The sequence below is a fragment of the Urocitellus parryii genome, chromosome 3 (genome assembly GCF_045843805.1).
Source record: "Urocitellus parryii isolate mUroPar1 chromosome 3, mUroPar1.hap1, whole genome shotgun sequence".
In the NCBI taxonomy this organism is placed as follows: domain Eukaryota; kingdom Metazoa; phylum Chordata; class Mammalia; order Rodentia; family Sciuridae; genus Urocitellus; species Urocitellus parryii.
Window position 1 is genome coordinate 150,341,732 of NC_135533.1, and position 19,038 is coordinate 150,360,769.

General features: G+C 57.0%; 1 protein-coding gene across 1 annotated transcript in view; it reads left to right on the forward strand.

The window, feature by feature from the left end:
* Wscd2 (WSC domain containing 2) overlaps positions 1-19,038 on the forward strand; it is an 83,923-nt gene that overhangs the window by 51,766 nt on the left and 13,119 nt on the right. The window contains exons 4-6 of the mRNA XM_026409210.2: positions 2,093-2,277; positions 12,382-12,503; positions 15,070-15,244. Coding sequence (XP_026264995.2) covers positions 2,093-2,277; positions 12,382-12,503; positions 15,070-15,244 — 482 coding nt within the window. The remainder of the gene's footprint in view (positions 1-2,092; positions 2,278-12,381; positions 12,504-15,069; positions 15,245-19,038) is intronic.

Genomic DNA, 19,038 nt, shown 5'->3' on the forward strand with positions numbered 1-19,038 from the left:
ACTCCCAGTAGAGTATGCGGAAGAAACATCAGAGCCTGAACTAGGGAGCAGAGAGAGAGGGAAGGTCCAGGCTTGCTCCTTTTAAACTCACAGAACTACTGAGGGTCCCATGAGAACTACCTTAATCCCTTCCATGGGCACACCCCCAATGACCCAAGACCTCTCACCAGGCCCCACACCTTAAGCTTCCACCACCTCCCAATAGCCCACCCTGGAAAACCAGGCCTTTGACACATGGACCCTTGGGAGACACTCAAACCATATCCAAACCCAGAACACCTTGGAAGGTACTGCCATCTGGGTTCGTCAGCTTGCCGTCACTGTGACAAAATACCTGAGACAATTAGCTTATAAAGAGAAAAGGTTTATTTGGGCTCCCAGTTTTTGGAGTTTCCAGACCATGACTAATGGGCCTCGTTGCTTTGGGCCTGTGGGGAGCAACACACCATGTGGAGCACATGAAGAAGCAAAGCCACTCACCTCTTGGTCAGGAAAGGAGAGGAAGAGGAAGGCGCTGGGCCTCACGGTTCTCTTCAGGGCATGTTCCCAGTGACCTAAGGACTTCTGGCTAGGCTCCACCCCTGCAAGATTCTACCACCTCCGAGCAGCACCACCCTGGGGACCAAACCTTCAACACTCTGGAGGACACTTGGGATCCAATTCATAGCACCGTCTCCACTGTCACGTTCTGTTCATTGGGAGTCACCAAGGGAGTCCCAGCTCCAGGGGAGGAGGACTAAGCTCCATCTTTAAAAGAAAGGAGTGGCTCAGAATTTGTGGATACAGTTCCGAACCTCCACCCTCCTGACCCAGGACACTCCCTGGCACGTTTCTTTCCAGAGCGGCTGGACCCTCTCCTGGGTGGGTCTCCCTGACCCACTGGGGCCTCCATCCTTCGGACCTCTGAGGGGTGAGGTCCCTCTTGCTTTGGATTTGGCAACACTGCTGGGCCCTGTCTTGGAAAAGGCTGCTTCTATCAGTGGGTGCCATCATAAAAAAGAGGACCCAGGACACCTGAGAACCAGGCCCTGAGAGACAGGGAGCTGAGGCAGGCAGAGGAGGGAGGCTGGCGCAGCCCCAGGATTGTGCTGGGTGTCAGATCCCAAGATGCTCAGCTCACCTAAGATGCTCTGGCCCCTCCTGCCCAGGTGAGCAGATGGCTGTGGCAATGCCACCTTCTACCCCAAGTTGCTGGGGCATGTGGGGGCCACCAGCCTGGGTGGGCATGTCTCTCCATCCAGGACCACACCAGCCATATGTGAGCACACAGTCCCTGCAGGCTCCTCGGGTGCCCAGTACTTTGCAGGCTGCTCTGGAGGCCACCATATCTCAGAGGCCAGCGTGGATGAAGGGGCCGAGCAGGGCCTGTCTTCCTCCCCTCCCCAGCCCCCCAGGCCTGGGACCCGAGCCAGCAGGGACCTTCATTTGTTCCTAGACTGTGGAGCCCCTGAGCATCCTTTTTAGGAAAGGATTTCATGCTTATGAAAAAAAAAAAATAAAAATCGAAGCATGCCTGGATTGTTCTGTTTTAGGGGAAGGAATTTCTCCCTTGGCTGGGTCTGGGGCTAGTTTTGCCATCTTCCAAAGGAAAGGAGAGTCTCTGCTCCTCCCCTGGCCCCAGCTCCTCTAGAGACACAGCCACATCATTCCTGAGTGACATTTCCTGGAATAAAGAGGCGGGGCTCTGGGGAACTGAATGTCTCCGGTCCTCAGACAGGGAGGACCAGGGGAGGGCACCAGGGTCTGGGCGAACGTGTGATTGTACCCTGTAGTGGGGGCTATGCAGGGGTGACGGTGGGCGTGGCGGAGAGGGCAGGTGGGTGGTCCCTGGGGTGCTCCAGTTCCCTTCCTGGGTTTCTCTGACCTCAGGGCCTCTTTTCTTTCTTCCTGGCTCTGGAACTCCCCAGCCTCCCTGACTCCTCTTAGGAGTTTCCTGGAGTCTCCCTCTCCAGGATCCCCAGGGTCTCCTGATGGCCTTGGGATGCCTCTGTGTCCTGAGGGCCCTTGTCCACCGGGTATCCGCGCTGGCGGGGTCTGTTGTCGCGGGGTCTCCCTGTGGCAGCCTCCCCCACCTGACAGCGGCCTCCCCTAGGGGTTACCTGTACGCCGGGCTGGAGTTCGGCGCTGAGTGCTACTGTGGCCACAAGATTCAGGCGGCCAACGTGAGCGAGGCGGAGTGCGACATGGAGTGCAAGGGCGAGCGGGGCAGCGTGTGCGGTGGCTCCAACCGCCTCTCGGTCTACCGGCTGCAGCTGGCGCAGGAGTCGGCCCGCAGGTGTACGTGAGTCGGCCCCGCCCAATCTGCGGCTCCTTCCTTGGCCACACCCCTGTGCCCTGCCCAATCTGTGCCTTCTCCCTTGGCCACACCCAGGCCCCGCCCCATCTGAGGCTCCTCCCTTGGCCATACCCCTAGGCCCGCCCCATCTGCGACTCCTCCCTTGGCCACACCCCTGGGCCCACCCCATCTGAGGCTCCTCCCCTGGCCACACCCGGGCCCCGCCCCATCTGAGGCTCCTCCCTTGGCCACACCCCTGGGCCCGCCCCATCTGAGGCTCCTCCCTTGGCCACACCCCTGGGCCCGCCCCATCTGAGGCTCCTCCCTTGGCCATACCCCTGGGCCCACCCCATCTGAGGCTCCTCCCTTGGCCACACCCCTGGGCCCGCCCTGTCTGAGGCTCCTCCCTTGGCCACACCCCTGGGCCCACCCCATCTGAGGCTCCTCCCTTGGCCACACCCCTGGGCCCGCCCTGCCTGCAGAGCTCTGCAGGTCCCATGCCCTCTGTCTGCCCCGGGCCTCCCATGGCTCCCCATTACCCAGAGGCTACTGCTGTGCCGCCCAGCCCGCCTCCCACACCTTGGCAGAGCGAGCCAGTTCCTGCTTTCGGGACATTGTCCCACGTGGCCCCCTTCCTGAGGGACAGGGCTGTTTAATGAGAGTTAGTAACGATCTGTCAAACATCTGCCAGGTCTCTGCTAAGCCTCGGGCAGGCCTGGTTTTACTTACCTTCCCTACAGGCTTTTAGGGTCACTGCCATTGTTAATTATCCCCATCGACAGCGAGGGAACAGAAAAAATTACAGTGAACTTGCCAAAGGTCACACAGTCTAGTGCCAGATGACCTTCAGACCTATTAAAAGATCTGCTGGGCTTGACGAGGAGTGGGGGGCTGGGATTACCCTCTCTGGCAGTTGAACCAGAGACAAGACAGAGCTCCACAGTGAAACCCTCTAGCCCTGTGGCCTGCGCTTCCCCAATTGGAACATGTCTGAGAGGCCCCGGAGACCTTGTTCAGCTTCTGTGTCAGCAAGCCGGGGACATTCTGCATTTCTAAGGAGCCCTGTGTGATGCCAGGCTGCTGGCCCATGGACCAACTTTGAATAATGAGGCTTGATCTCAGCAAATCTCTCCTAGAATGCACACAGAGAGTTACACCTCTGTTTGCATAAAAAGTCCTCCTCTATGTGAATTTCATATTTTATAAACTCATTGTTTGCTGGGGGTCGGTGGGGCACGCCTGTCATCCCAGCAGCTCGGGAGGCTGAGTCAGGAGGATCTCGAGTTCAAAGCCAGCCTCAGCAACTTAGTGAGGCCCTGAGCAACTCAGACCCTGTCTCTAAATAAAGTACAAAATAGGGCAGGGGATGTGGCTCAGTGGCACCTTGGTGGCTCAGTAACACCTCCTTGATGTCTCATTTTATACCTGGAGAAACTCAAGACACAGCCGAAGTGGCTCAGCTGAACAGCCCTGTGGGGAGGGGCTCCAAAGAGAAGAGGGCTTTGTAGAGGGGCCTCAAAAAATGCATAAGGTCATGCCCGGTGGATAGGGAGAGGAGATCCAGGCCAAGGAAGTGGTGTGTGCAGAAACCCAGAGGTCTTTTCATTTCTGGAAATAATGGGCAGGTGTGATTTTTTTTTCCCCAAAGCCATGTCTCCTCATAGTGACTGATCATGGGCCGGAACCCAGTCTCCCAGTTTGGGTGCTTACTCAGTACAGTGCTGTGGACAACCTGACCCTTGAATTGGATTCAGGATCCCATCTCCTCTTTGTTGGGGGTCACTCTTTAGCCCCAGTTGAACTCCTTCTGCTCCCAACCCCTGAGCCTTCCTTCTGCTTTGCTCCCCGACTCTAGGCAACATGAAACCACCGATGTTTTTTTTCTCTGACTTTCCATGCCCAGGGGATCTGTTTTATACATAAATAAATCAGAAAGAGATTGCCCTCCAAGTCACTGTCACACAACTCTAGCTTGTATCACATCAGAAGGAGAAATGAGCCGGTGCTTCAGGAAACAGGTAGCGCAGGGGACAGCTCCTGTGTGTAGAGTCACTCCTAAGTATTAACACTGTTTCCTAATGGTTTTCCCTGAAGATCCAAAAGTGGCTTCTTATGTCCCCAGCACTTTGATGACTGGGTGTCTGCCTGGGGTAGGGAGCCCGGCATCATGTTTTTGAGGCCACAGGGTGCTTTAGTTAGCTAAAGCACCAAAGGCTGGCAGAGCAAATATCTGCAGGCACCTGCTGCTCTCCATTCCTGCAGACTCCTGGACACTCGGGCTCTTTGCCCGGTTACCAAAGAAGCAGGAAATGGACTTCCTTCTTGATTGGAGTCTTTTTTTTTTTTTTCTTAATACCAGGAATTGAACCCAAAGGTGACTTAACCACTGAGCCACATCCCCATCCCTATTTTGTATTTTATTTAGACACAGGGTCTCACTGAGTTGCTTAGCGCCTCACTAAGTTGCGGAGGCTGGTTTTGAACTCCCCATCCTCCTGCCTCAGCCTCCCCAGCCCCTGGGATGACAGGGGTGCGCCACCGGCGCCAGGCTGGACTCCATTTTTCACAGTCGTCTGCTAACTGTGTCTGCCAGAGTGGCTCTCCTCCCGGAGAGGGACACCTGATGGATTCGTGGACATTATGATTTCATAGCATGTTGCAAGAATAGTCACTGGCCTCAAAGAGTCTTGCAGATTTGGGTCGCGATGGAAGAACGCTGCGCAGCAAGCTGTCCGGCCCCCGGGCGGCTGTCCATGGTGCTGACTGCCCTTCCTTGGGGCTGTAACCGGAGCCCCGCAATCCTGCGTCTCCAGGCCTCAGCCTTCTTTCTTCTTACCCTTTCAGCTACCTCCATGGAGACCTTATGAAGCTGGCACCCTCGCTGGGAAAATTCAGATCTCTGCTTCGTGCTCATGGCTTCCATGATGGATTTTGTGCAGGGTGGTTAGTGTTGGCCACTTGTGGGTTTTGAAGGTCACGAGAATTGAGTGCAGGCTTGGCCTTCATGCTCACAGCTCCTCCAGTCAACAACTCTGATGAGGGGGGCTCAGGGGACCCAGGAAATCTCATCTCCAGTCCTCAACCCCCCCCCTCAATATTTGTCTGCGACTCCTGAATTTTGTAACTCATACAAGACTTCACAGATTCCCTGTGTAGAGCCAAGGGGAGAAGAGAAACTATTCCTTCTTCTGTATCACAGTGGGGGAGACTTGGGGGTTTTGTTTGTTTTGTTTTGGGGATACCAGGGTTTGAACTCAGGGGCACTTGACCCCTGAGCCCCATCCCCAGCCCTATTTGGTATTTTATTTAGAGACAGGGTCTCACTGAGTTGCTTAGGGCCTCGCTTTTGCTGAGGCTTGCTTTGAACTTGTGATCCTCCTGCCTCAGCCTCCCTAGCCACTGGGATGACAGGCGTGGGCCACCGTGCCTGGCTTGAGACTTGATTTCTTTCTTCTCTCCTAACACAAATTCAGGAAGGCATTCTGGCTTTGGGAGCAGGGCCTGCAGACCTTGTTTTTATGCAAGACTTGCTGTCCTGACTCTGGCCAAGCCACTGAGCCACGGTGAGCCTCAGTTGCTTCATCTGTAAAATGAGGTCATTTCCTCACCTTTCACAACGGCTCTGACGTCCAAGTGGGATAAAGTCTAGAAAGCACCAAGTGCAAGGCCTGTTGCAGATGCTGCCCCTTCTTCCTCATGAAGACCCCCATTCTACCCTGAGAATCACCCAATTCTGGCTCTTCCAATTTCCAACAGCCTGCGGGTGCCTCTGGGATATCTAAAAATAGCCAGATCGCATCCTCAGACCGTCAGCCTCTTTGTGTGATTCAGTCTCTTGCTGATGCTAGGTAGCGAGGTGGCCGGGAGCAGCTTCCAGCTCTCGGCGGTTCCTCGTCAACAGCATTTTAATGCACTCGAACTTGGCCTAATTACTCAGGGGGGCTGGCCTCTTTCAAACCCAGGAGGACTCCCCACGCCTGCCTCTGAGCGGATGCCTGCTGACATTTCTCTCATTTTGGGGGAAGCCCCAGAACAAAGAGCTGAGAGGACTTCAGAGGGACTGGCCACTGGTTCTGGGCTGTTCTTCGTCTGCCCCTCACCTCTTGCTAGTAAAAAGCCTGGGCAGCTGAGGTCACACCCTGTCCCCGCTGGCCCGCCAGGGAGCTGGTAGTGTCAGAAGGTGGGGCACGGGCTTCTGCAAGCCGCGCTCCTGCTGTGGGCATGGGGTCTTTGGAGCCCCAGCACGTTAGGGTCGGGCAGCCCCCTGTACGTGGGAAATGAGGATGTGGTGTCCAAAGAGATGGGGGTCACATCCCAATTCTGCCCCCTACTGGCTGGGTGACCTGGTAGAGTGATCAGATCTTGCTAGGTCTCCGGGCCTCTGCCTGAACCACAGGATCAGAGGTTGTTGCAGAGATTAACTGAGATATAGTGGAGCATGCCCAGCACCAAGGAACAGCTGTTAGGGTTTTCATTATTGTTCCGCTTCAGTGAGGGCTGGTCATGGGGAAGATGCCACTCAGGGCCACTGGTATTGCCCAGGGCTTGTGGAGGGCACAACCCCAGGAGGACTAGGCTCTGAACTTTGTGAAGGATTTTCCTTAGGAATTGCAAATGCTCAGGATCCAAGATGGTCTCGGTTGGGTTTCCCCAGATGCAAGGACGCAAGCCTTAGGTGACCCTGGGAGATGATGTCAGTGTGCACCTGTAGGGGGATGGGGAAGGGGCCAGGAGAAGAAGGAAGGCCACCACTGAGGACAGCTGAAGCCTGATCCCCCAGCGGAGCCCTGGGAGGCAGGTGTCCCACCTGAGGGGACAGCCGGCTGCCATCTCTATTCCTCAGCTCCCAGCCATGAGCTGAGGGTGAATCCTGGCAGGTCCAGCCTGTCCCTCACTGGCCCTAAGGCAGAGAGTCATGGTCACCGCCAGCCCATTCTGGAATGGAGCATGCATATGAACAGGGGCTCTGACAGTGTCCCCTCCGTGGGATCCAGCCACCTTCACACACCATGGACAAGGCATGGGGAAGGGAACAGGAAGGAACACAGCACTTGCTGAGTCTCCGACAGTCATAAGTGCCCTTGCACGTCCACCCCAGCTGGCCACCCGCATGATGAGCCCCATTCACAGATGAGGAAAACTGAGGCTCCTTGAGGTGAAGACACCTGCCCAAGGCACACAGCTGGGCGTGTGCATGACCTGAGCAGATGCCCGTCCTGCTGGATCCAGAGCTCTCTGCAGAGAAGAAGGCATCTGCTCGCTGCTACAAGGTCCAAATGTCTTCAGGCCACAGGAGAATGTCCGAAAGGCCGAGGGATGCCCTGGCCACTTCTCTCTCAAAGGGAAGAGAGCGTCTCACCCCTGGAGGGGACAGCCAGGTGGCCCATATTCCAGATGGAGGGAAGTGGGAGATCAAATGCCGGGGCTGCGGATCCTGTTCTCCACGCCCAGATCATCTGGATGCTGTGGAGAGCCACCCGCAGAGACAAAGAGCCGCCCCGGGATTCCCTGGTTTCTGCCCCCACCTCCCAAGCAGACGGCGGGAAGATTCCCCATCCTGGATTCACTTCCCTAACTGTCCCCCGCCCCAGCACACTCCTTGATCAAAGAGACACACAGCAGTCACTTCTGAGGGTTTCTAGCCCTTTAAGGCCTCTGGAAACCTCTCCTGCTTTGGAACTCAGGACCTTCAGGGGCCCTCCTCAAGGGGCTGGGTACATGGGGCTCCTAAGCAGCTGCTCAAAGGTCAGAGGTGACCGATCTCTGCAGAACTGGGCAGCAAAGTCAGCCTGTCCCTTCTCTACTAAGCCAGGAGCACTCCCAGGCCCCCATTCTACAGGTGAGAACCCCGAGGCTCTGGAAGCAGGGAACTTGCCCCCGATCAAAGGCGAGGGGCGTGCAGTTGCCAGTAGGAGCTTCGTGGAGGACAGCTTCTTGTTCTCCAGGTGACGATGAAGGGTTCGTGGCCTTCTGGTGTGGCACCAGCTGGAAGACCTTCCAGGGCCCTGCGTTGGGGCTGGGCCACTCGAGGCCATCGGAGATGCGAGCTGACGTGATGCTGTCAGATGAAGCCCAGGAAAGGGAAGTGGGGAGGACAGAGCACTTGGCCATGGGACCCCGGATGAAGAGCAGGGGACCCAGCCCATGCCCTGGTGCCTTCAGTCACCCAAGGTCGTGTCTGCCAGAGCGACTCCCAGTGACGGTAAAGAGGACCCAGATCAGCAAGGGGACCCCAAAGACCACCCGAGATGCATGCTACCCAGATACCAGTGTTGTCCCTGGCTGCAGGCTGAATCAGGCATAATTGTCCCCCAGCTCTTGGCTTCCCGGGGAGAGGCCCTGCTGGGCTGGTCCCCGCCCCTGCCGTTCCTGTCTGTCGGGTGCCTTGTCCCTGCTGAGGAAGTAGACATCTTGTCCCAACCAGGCGCCAGCTGCCCGGGGGATTGTTGGGAAATGCCAAGCCCTGGTGGCACTGAACTGGCGGGATGCGGGAGGTCAGCTGAAGCTCAGCCTCACCCTGTGCCAGGAGGCCGGCAGCCCTGGTCAGCTAACTGTTGCCAGGCAACCCGGAGAGGAGGGGTCCTGTGTCCACGTGCACAACCCCCGTGGTGAGACTGGCCTCACGGCGGAGTGATGACAACCACCCAGTGTCCGCACAGTGTCCGCCAAGAGCAGGCAGCACCGTTGGACACCCCTTGCCAGGAGACCCGCCAGGCCGGTGGGCACGGCCACCCACAGCCCCAGATGACCAGGAGATCACGGGGCCCCAGTGTCCAGCACCCACGTGCCCAGTGGGAGGCTCCGTGTCCCGCTGCCACACTCACACGGGGACACACGCTGGCACTCAGACTCTGTGCACAGCCAGACGCACCAGCAGCCTCACGTCCGGACTCCCGATTGCCCCCTCGGAGCCATCGGGCGGCCATCCTGCCCCCAGCTTCCCACGGCCTGCGCAGATGGACCCAGCCGCCCACGTGCCCACACGCCCGTCACCCTGCCCAGGCTGCGCTGTCCTGATCCGAGGGCCGAGGGCCCCTTGGGGAGCTGTGGGAGGGGACACAGGGAAGGACCCGCCTTGGAGGATGAGTTGGGGGCAAGACCCCTTCCTCACCGGCTGGGGACAAGATACGGGGTCCCCGAGGAGCCTGGCTTCAGAGACCCCTGAGCACTGCAGGCTGCAAAGGCAGCATCTCACCGCCCTCTGTCCCCAGCTGGTCTCCCTCCCACTGAGCTTCCTGGGGCGGTGAGGGTCATCACACCGCTGGGGACGTCCTTCCTCAGTGCCCCGAGTGGCATATTCTATGAGCATCAGAAACGGGGCTCCCCCTGGGCAGCCCCGGGGCATTGGAGTCAGGATCCTTAGGTGGGGACCACAGGACAATCCAGCCTTCCAACTGCCAGTGTGGCCCGGGGACACTGAGGCAGTCAGAGGCATCTCCAGGCTTTCCTGGACAGCCCGTGTGACAGTCCTTGAATGGCCGGACCCCTCGTTGCCAATTGTGTGGGGGGAACTGAGACCTGGAGGGAGCACCCGGGGGTTGGGAGCATCTTGGCCATCACTGCCACCGCTGGCCGCTCCCTCACCTGGCTGGGGACAGAGTTAGGGAGCATCCGCTAGAAGTGCATGCGCTGCCTGCAGCCCACTCCAGAAATTAGCCATGGAACCAAAATCAGCTGTCCCTAGTGTGGTTTGGCACCTCGGTAAAGGACCTCTGGCTGCCAGGTGTCGGGTGGTAAAAATAATCGCTCGGTGTCTTTGGTGGCTAAAATTTGAAAGCATCGTTGGTACACACCCCCGTCCTTCTGCTCAGGGAGGCATGGCGTATCCTATTTTCTGCACATAAATATAAATATATGTGTGTGCGTGCTCAAAAGTGTCAAGTTCTATACTGAGATACACCCGATCCCACAGAGACGGAGGCTTCTGGATTTTTGCAGTTGGCTTTGCTCTTTCCAAGGGCTGACAGTTGTTTCTGAGATGAGCCTCAGGAAGGTTTTGCAAACAGTGGCTCCTCAGTTTCTTCCAAGCCCTGTTTCTGTCATCTGTGAAATGAATTTCCATGAACTTTGCCCAGTTTTCAAGAGAGTGGCAACAGCTGATGGTTCAAAAGTGCTCAGCGGCCAGGCGCGGTGGTGCACACCTGTGATCCCAGGGCTCTGGAGGCTGAGGCAGGAGGATCGCATGTCTGAGGCCAGCCTCAGCAACTTAGTGAGACCCTAAGCAACTTAGTGAGACCCTGTCTCTAAATAAAAAGTAAAAGTGGGGGTCTGGCTGGGGATGTGGCTTATTGGTTAAGTGACCCGTTGGTATTAAAAAAAAAAAAAAAGTGCTCATCATAGCGAACCACCCCTGGTAGGGACTTGATACTGGGCACCTGTTCTTGTGCTCTGGTTTAGATGCACACGATGTCACAGTGTCCTTTGTTTTATGTGATGTCTGCTTCTGGGAAGGTCATTCAACTCAAGATCTGAGAAATAACCGAGGCTAATTTTAAAAGTGCATGATGCAAATTTGACAGGGGCCACTTCTTATTTTTTATCTGTCTTTAGTCCTCGTAGGAAGAGTTAGAAAGGAGTCAAAGCCCAAAGATAGAAAGAAAATTTCCCTCTGACCCTAAGGGATCTGAGTTCTCTGATGTAGAACCGACTGGCTGTGTGGACGTATGTGCCTGTTAGGAGATCTGTTTTTAAGGAGTTGGTTCACATAATTGTGGGTGTTGGCAAGCCTGAAGTTGGTGGCCCAGGACAGACGCCTGGAAACAGGCAGGAGTGAGTGCTTTGTTCCGTCTTGACGTCGAATTTCTTCCTGTCCAGGAAACCTCAGCTATAAGACTTCAGGCCTTCGTCTGATTAGACAATGCCCACCCATATCGTCAAGAGCAATTTCCTTTACTTATAGTCAAATAATTGTAGGTGTTGATCACATCTACACAGTACCTTCATAGCAACATCTAGACGGTGGGACCAAACAGCTGGGCACCTGGGGCCCGCCAAATCAACCCAGAAAATTTACCCATCACACTTTCCAGAAACATCATGGTTATTATATGTCCCTCTGGGGATTTCTATTGATGGTTTTTTTTTTTCCTTACAAAATTGATATTTCGTGATAGGTGAAACTTTATATTCTTAGTTTTTATTCAATGTTGAATCTCAAACACATCTTTACCTGGTTAAAATAAGCTTTAGCACCATTACTTTCGATGGCGGCATAGAATCCCACCGCTGGTGTGGCTACGTATTTTACTTGTCTAATCCCTCATTGTTGGACAGCTCTGTTGTTTCCGGTCTTTCACGTGTTAGTTCAACAGAATGACCATCCTTACTGGTAAGGCTCTGTGCACGGCTGTAGGGTTGCCCTCATGGTTCCCAAGTGCCATGGGTGCCCACCCAGAGCCCCTTAGTACAGTGACACGTCCAGGAGATAAGCCGAGGACATCGTCTCTGAATGTTTGCTGGAGGTGACTTCTCCTGAGATAGCAGTGGCCTCCACATTGGCTACTGTGCAGCTGGCATGTTGCCAGGTCACATGGCCACACAGGGCGTCCCCCGACACAGCACCCCTTGCAGCCTGAAGGTGCTCAGTCCTCAGTAGGGGATTCCCAAGGTCCCTGAAGGCCAGGAGGAGGATAAGGACAGGGGCCCCTGGCAATCAGGAGGAAGGACAGGACTCTGGCTTCCTCTAAGCCTCGAATGCTCCACCATCTCCTGATGGGATCAGGAAAGTCCTCCATGGATTGTCACTTCCCCAAAAGGGGCTTGGCCACCGTGAAGGAGGAAATGACATACAGCAATGTGCTGCTGAAGGGAAGAAGGTAAAGTGACTCAGGAGGAAATCCACCTCAGGGACCCGGATTGTTAGCAAAGATGCCAGCACCCAGAAGAAGTCCTTTCCATTACACGGTGCGTTGACTGTGAACAGTCCTGTTTAAGAGCAAAAGCTGCCATTGCTCTTTCTGTCTCTGTTTTGACTTGCTGTGTGATCTTAGGCAAGACTCTTGCCCTCTCTGGGCTTCAACTTCCAAGAGTTTCTTCTAGAAGGTGGTTCTCCCATCTAGGTCTGACTCCGTCTAGGTCTGACTGTGCTCTCCCCTCCTGGTCTTCAGATGGGAGTGCAGTATTCCGAGGCTGCTTCCACCGGCCTGAGAACCTGTCCCTGGCCTTGCCCGTGACGGCCGCCATGCCCAACATGTCTGTGGACAAGTGCGTGGATCTCTGCACAGAGAAGGTGAGCACAGGGTCCCGCCCACCGCCCTCAGCGTGGGAGACCGCAGGGCAGAAGAGCTGCAGGAGCCAGAGGCAGGGGCCCGGCTGGGATGGACGAGGTGGTGGGCTGTGGTCAGTGACGGAGGAGAGGGCGGTGGTCACTTCCTGGGGACCCAAAGGGGCAGAGACACACAGGTGGGACCCTCCCTCTGAGGGAGTGCTCAGCAGTGAGGTGACATTCGCACGGGGCTTAGAAGCATGAATCAGGGGTTGCCAAATGAGGACAAGGACAACCCCACGGGGGACGGTGAGTCTGTGGCTGCAGGCGGGCCGCAGAGGCAGAACTCGGGGCCCTGGACAGCCTCGGCCACAGGTCCCTTCTCAGCCTAAGCTCCTCGATGCTGGGTCCCCCTCCTGCCCTGATCAGGGAGGAAGCTGCACCTCGCACATCCCAGTCCCCCACTTCCCAGCACAGAGAGGGACACGTGACCAGCACTGGAGGTGGCCGACGAGCCCCAGCCCTCCCCCAGATGAGCTCATGAAGCAGAGTTCGGGGTGCAGCCCCCCCAGGGCTCAGAGGTCACCCAGCTCCTGGCCTCTGCCCCCCTCCGTCATCCTACCTGGCCTTGCTCTCCCTGGGCTCCTGGTCCAGCAGCATTACTCCCAAGGGCCCAGAGGACAAGGCTCCGAGTGTCCTCCTCACGGCCCTCTCGGGCCTCGCAGTTCACTGCCCCCCTCTGGCCTACGGGTCGGAAGCTCTCATCCCCATTTCACAGATGAGAAAACTGAGGCCCGGAGCAGGCCAAGGCCCCCCAAGCTCCTGGTGCGAGTGACCGGGGGCACGGGGTGCACCCCGGGGCCACTCAGACCTGCAGGCTTGACTTCCAAGCTGCCCTGGCAGCTGCCGAGGGGCCTCCAGAGCCACTCAAAGGGAGCGGGACACTGGTGGCCGCTGGGCACGGGCAGCCAGGAAGAGGCTCCGTCACTGCCTCCTGCTCCCTCCCCAGGCAGGACCCCTCCCCCTGGCCTCCCCTCCAGGTGGACCCGGCTCGTCCCTGAGCCCTGGGGGAGCCTACGGGGGGTGGAGACCGGGCAGAGGTCCCCCAGGACTGGAAGGCCATGCGGGCGGGTGGGGGGTGGACAGGAAGTCCCCTCCCCCTGGCCTTCTCCCTGTCCTCTTCAGGGGCCAGAGGACAACACCCCAGGGTGAGGCGGGCGGGAGGTGGAGCTGCCTGTGCCAAGTGTGGAGGGTCTGAGGTTCAGGGTGACAAAGGGGACCCTCCTGCATGTCACCATCTCTGTCTCTGCTCTCCAGCCAGGGACCACAGTCCCCATGTGACATCTGTTAGAAGCCACACCTGGTGACGCAGTTTGCCGGGGGTGACTTGGGGTTTGAAACCGGGTTATTCCTGGATCAGCCACGACCCGGCACAACTCGGGGCTGTGGTTCTGGTCCAGAAGCAAATCGGACAAGGACAGTCCCAGGTCCATCCTGCTGCCACCTACCCACTGCAGTAAGCAGAGGTGTCTCAGCCCACGCAGGCTCTGAGCACGCGAGTGTCAGTCTCCTTTCTGGCTTAGGAGCACCGACTCCGACAGCCGTCCCCAGAGCAGGCTCTGCGAGTCACCGTCAGACCCAGGGGCACGGACTGTGGCATGCAGCGTGACAGACAGAGACATTTCTTTCTGGGTTCTTTCAAGTCCTCCAGGAGAAAGCTTCATCTCCATGCTGACGGGTCTTTAATATGTCCCTCAACTAATCCCTCTTCTGCAGAAAAAATGCAGCTGACCCCAGGTTGGAGTCTTGGCAGGCGACAGCGCCTGAGTGGCATTGAATTACAGTCCTTCCTCAGTATCCCCAGGGCATGGGCTCCAAGAGGCCCCGCAGAAACCCATGTCCTCGAGGCTGGAGTTCCTTAGGTGAAAAGGTGGAATATCTGCAGAATATCGCCTGTCTCCCCACAAGCTTTACCTCATTCCCAGCCAGGCACAGTGTGCACACCTGTAATCCTAGCAGCTAGGGAGGCTGAGGCAGGAGGATTGCAAGTTGGAGGCCAGCCTCAGCAACTTAATGAGGATCAAAGCAGGACCCTGTCTCAAGACAGAAAATAAAAAAGGGCTGGGGATGTGGCTCAGTGTTAAGCTCCCCTGGGTTCAATCCTTAGCACCAAAAACACCCCCTCATTTCTGCATGATCCACCATCCTGACACAAGGCCAAGGCTAGGTACTTAATTTTTAACTCCATCGTTCAGGGAATAACAACAAAGAAAAAAGAACACGTGTGCCCCTTATCAACACAGGTGCAGATTCTCCCCACATATTTTCCATGCCCAGTTGGTTGGACCTGCGGATGGGACGAGGGGCGCGGAGGCCGGCTGGCCTCGTCGTTTTGCAGGATTTGCTGTTTGTGTTTCCAGCTTGGACACAGGGGACCTCTCCCAGGGCTCCCTGCAGGAGGGACAGCTCCCTTTAGAATTTAAGTTTCAAAAATTGAGTTGATGAAAGGAACCCAGTCACAATCCGAGGACTCCAGGCAGGGGGAGGTGGCGGGGCGACCCTGGAGCTTGCTCTCCCCGGCTGTCCCCAGGAGTACCCGCTGGCGGCGCTGGCCGGCACCGCGTGCCACTGCGGCTTCCCCACCACGCGCTTCCCGCTGCACGAGCGGGAGGACGAGCGCCTGTGCGCGCAGAAGTGCAGCGCCGAGGAGCTGGAGAGCTGCGGCAGCCCCGGCTACTTCGTCGTCTACCAGACACAGGTCCAAGGTGAGCCCCCCGCGAGACCCCAGGGTGGCCGGGCGCTCCTCCAACACTGCCTGCAGCAGGGGGCAGCCCGGGGGGGACAGGGGCAGGGGCAGGGGGCAGGGGGTAGGGGTGGGAGCAGGGGTGGGGGCAGGGGACAGGGGCGGGGCAGGGACAGGGGCAGAGGGCAGGGGTGGGGGCAGGGTCAGGGGCAGGGGACACAGTCAAGGGCGAGGCTGGTCGACTTGGGGGACCCGGGTTGGGCGATGGAGGCAGCCCAGGGGGAGGCCTAAGGACCCCACCGCGGCCCCTCGTGGCCAAGGACCTCTGGGGCCCTCCCTGGAGAGTGGAAGCAGCAGGACTGAGTAGAGGAAGCCCGGGGCCCCGCCTCCATCACGGACCCAGCGTGTGGCCCTGGACGGGGTCTTTCCTCCCCCCGGGCCTCAGTTTCTCCATCTGTAAAATGAAGCCACAGGTTGCTCACCTCCCCCGTCCTGCCGCTAGACCCCTGGACGCTTTAGGTTCTTCCTCCTCCAGCGCCTTCTCTCTCCCTCTTACCATTCCCACCTCCATTGCTTTTGCTCCAATAGTGGGGCTCACACTGTCTACCTGGGGCACCAGGTGTGGTGGTGAGGAGGGTGAAGATGCTGATGGCCATGAGAATGGTGGTGATGTTGGTGGTAGTGGTGGTGGAGGTGGTGGTGGTGATGGTGATGGTGAAGGTGGTGGTGATGGTGGTGGTGATGGTGGTGATGGTGGTGATGGTGGTGGTGATGGTGGTGATGGTGGTGATGGTGGTGGTGATGGTGGTGATGGTGGTGATGGTGGTGGTGGTGGTGATGGTGGTGGTGATGGTGGTGATGGTGGTGATGGTGGTGATGGTGGTGATGGTGGTGGTGGTGATGGTGGTGGTGATGGTGGTGATGGTGGTGGTGGTGGTGGTGGTGGTGATGGTGGTGATGGTGGTGATGGTGGTGATGGTGGTGATGGTGGTGGTGGTGATGGTGGTGGTGATGGTGGTGATGGTGGTGATGGTGGTGGTGGTGGTGGTGGTGGTGATGGTGGTGGTGGTGGTGATGATGGTGGTGGTGATGGTGGTGATGGTGTTGGTGGTGGTGATGGTGGTGATGGTGGTGATGATGGTGGTGATGGTGTTGGTGGTGATGGTGATGGTGGTGATGGTGATGGTGGTGATGGTGATGATGGTGGTGATGGTGGTGATGGTGATGATGGTGATGGTGGTGATGGTGATGGTGGTGATGGTGATGATGGTGTTGGTGGTGATGGTGATGGTGATGGTGATGGTGGTGATGATGGTGGTGATGATGGTGGTGATGGTGGTGATGATGATGGTGATGGTGGTGATGGTGTTGGTGGTGATGGTGATGGTGGTGATGATGGTGATGATGGTGGTGATGGTGGTGATGGTGATGGTGATGGTGGTGGTGGTGATGGTGGTGATGGTGGTGATGGTGGTGGTGGTGATGGTGGTGGTGGTGGTGGTGATGGTGGTGATGGTGTTGGTGATGGTGGTGATGGTGGAGATGGTGATGGTGATGGTGGTGATGATGGTGGTAATGGTGATGGTGGTGGTGATGGTGGTGGTGGTGATGGTGGTGGTGGTGGTGTTGGTGATGGTGGAGATGGTGATGGTGGTGGTGATGGTGGTGGTGATGGTGGTGGTGATGGTGGTGATGGTGGTGATGGTGATGGTGATGATGGTGATGGTGGTGGTGGTGATGGTGATGGTGATGGTGGTGGTGATGGTGATGGTGGTGATGGTGGTGATTGTGGTGGTGGTGATGGTGGTGATGGTGGTGGTGATGGTGGTGATGGTGGTGATGGTGGTGGTGATGGTGGTGATGGTGATGATGGTGGTGGTGATGGTGATGGTGGTGGTGGTGATTGTGGTGGTGGTGATGGTGATGGTGGTGATGGTGGTGGTGATTGTGGTGGTGGTGATGGTGATGGTGGTGGTGGTGATGGTGGTGGTGATGGTGGTGGTGATTGTGGTGGTGGTGATGGTGGTGATGGTGATGGTGGTGGTGGTGGTGGTGGTGGTGATGATGGTGATGGTGATGATGGTGGTGGTGGTGATGGTGATGGTGGTGATGGTGATGATGGTGTTGGTGGTGATGGTGATGGTGGTGGTGGTGATGGTGATGGTGGTGGTGGTGATTGTGGTGGTGGTGATGGTGGTGGTGATTGTGGTGGTGGTGATGATGGTGTTGGTGATGGTGATGGTGGTGGTGGTGGTGGTGATGATGGTGATGGTGGTGGTGATGGTGGTGGTGATGGTGATGATGGTGATGGTGGTGATGGTGATGGTGGTGGTGATGGTGGTGGTGATTGTGGTGGTGGTGATGGTGGTGATGGTGATGGTGGTGGTGATGATGGTGATGGTGGTGGTGGTGGTGGTGGTGATGGTGGTGGTGATGATGGTGATGGTGATGATGGTGGTGGTGGTGGTGGTGGTGATGGTGGTGGTGAGCAGCAGCACTGGGGAGACCTTGAGTTCTACTCTGTGCCAAATTCGGCACAGATGCCTTCATGTGCACTTTTTCCTGGATCTTCTCAGCTGTTCTCAGTGGTGGGGACAGTCTTGTGCCCTCTTTCAGGGAGGGAAACTGAGGCCCGGGTTGAGGGATTTGCCTGAAGTCACACTATTGATGACCCTCTCTCCCGGGGCATCACAAACAGCACATGGCTCACAGGGGCATCCCTTCCTGGAGTCCCAAGGAAGCCCCTGAGGCTCGCCTGCCCATCGGCCATGCCCTGGCCTCAGGGGAGCCTTCTCTCACTCAGTGACAGACGTCACCAGCACACCAACGGCCAGGGCAGTTTTACAGATGAGAGACTGAGACCCAGATGGGTTGGGAACTGGCCACAATGATGCATCAATTTGCTTTCAGGCCTCCAGAGCTCTTGCTAGAAACTTCTACCCAGGGTATGAAGAACACTCCCCACCCCCTCTGAAACGTGGAGAGTCAATAAAACACCTCCTCCTGATCCCCTCCCAGTAGCCAGGTTGCCATGTGTGGATGGGCAGGTTGGGTACTGCACAAGCGCGGCCTATGAGAAAAACAGTGCCCAAGAGCCTGCCCTGGTGGCCTGTGTGCTGCACGTCCTAGATGGCAGCACATCAGCCCAACAGCACAGGGACACTGACCTTTTTCTGATTTGCACAGAAGTACTCTAGGGGTTGCCTCCTGTTTGGCTGAGGGCACCAGCAGTGGCCAACTGGCTGATCCGTGGTGGCTGAAGTCCTGGGGACAGCCGTGAGCCAGCGCGGCCCTGGGCTGTGTACATTCCATGGGGGAAGGAGGAGCGTGTTTGTGGCGGGGGTGTTGCTTGGTCTGGGAGCTGCATCTCTGTGGCCAGAGGAGAGGATCCTGCACAGATTAATTGTGCTGTGACCATGAACCGCTTTGATGTGGCTGAAATAGATGCTGGAGTCTTTTCAACAACAGAGTCTCTAATTGATGAGCTTGCTCATTCCCAGTGTCCTGCCCCCAGGCCATCGCTGCTTCTCAGTTGTTCCCTGTCAGCCTGGCAGTTCCCTTGCACTGGGAAGGTCTGAGCCTCAGTGGCTCATCAGGCTGCCAAGAGCCTGCCACGCATCACGCACCTGCGCATGCTCAGCTCTGATGCTCCTGAGGAGAACTAGATCATTATTGAACATTGATTGTGTGGCCAGCACCGTGGGAACCCTCTGCCTGCCTTCACTTACCTGACCTTCCCATCGGTGGAATGACCTAAGGGCTGTGATGACCCTTTTACAAATGAGATAATAACACAGAGAGGTTGAGAAGCTTAGT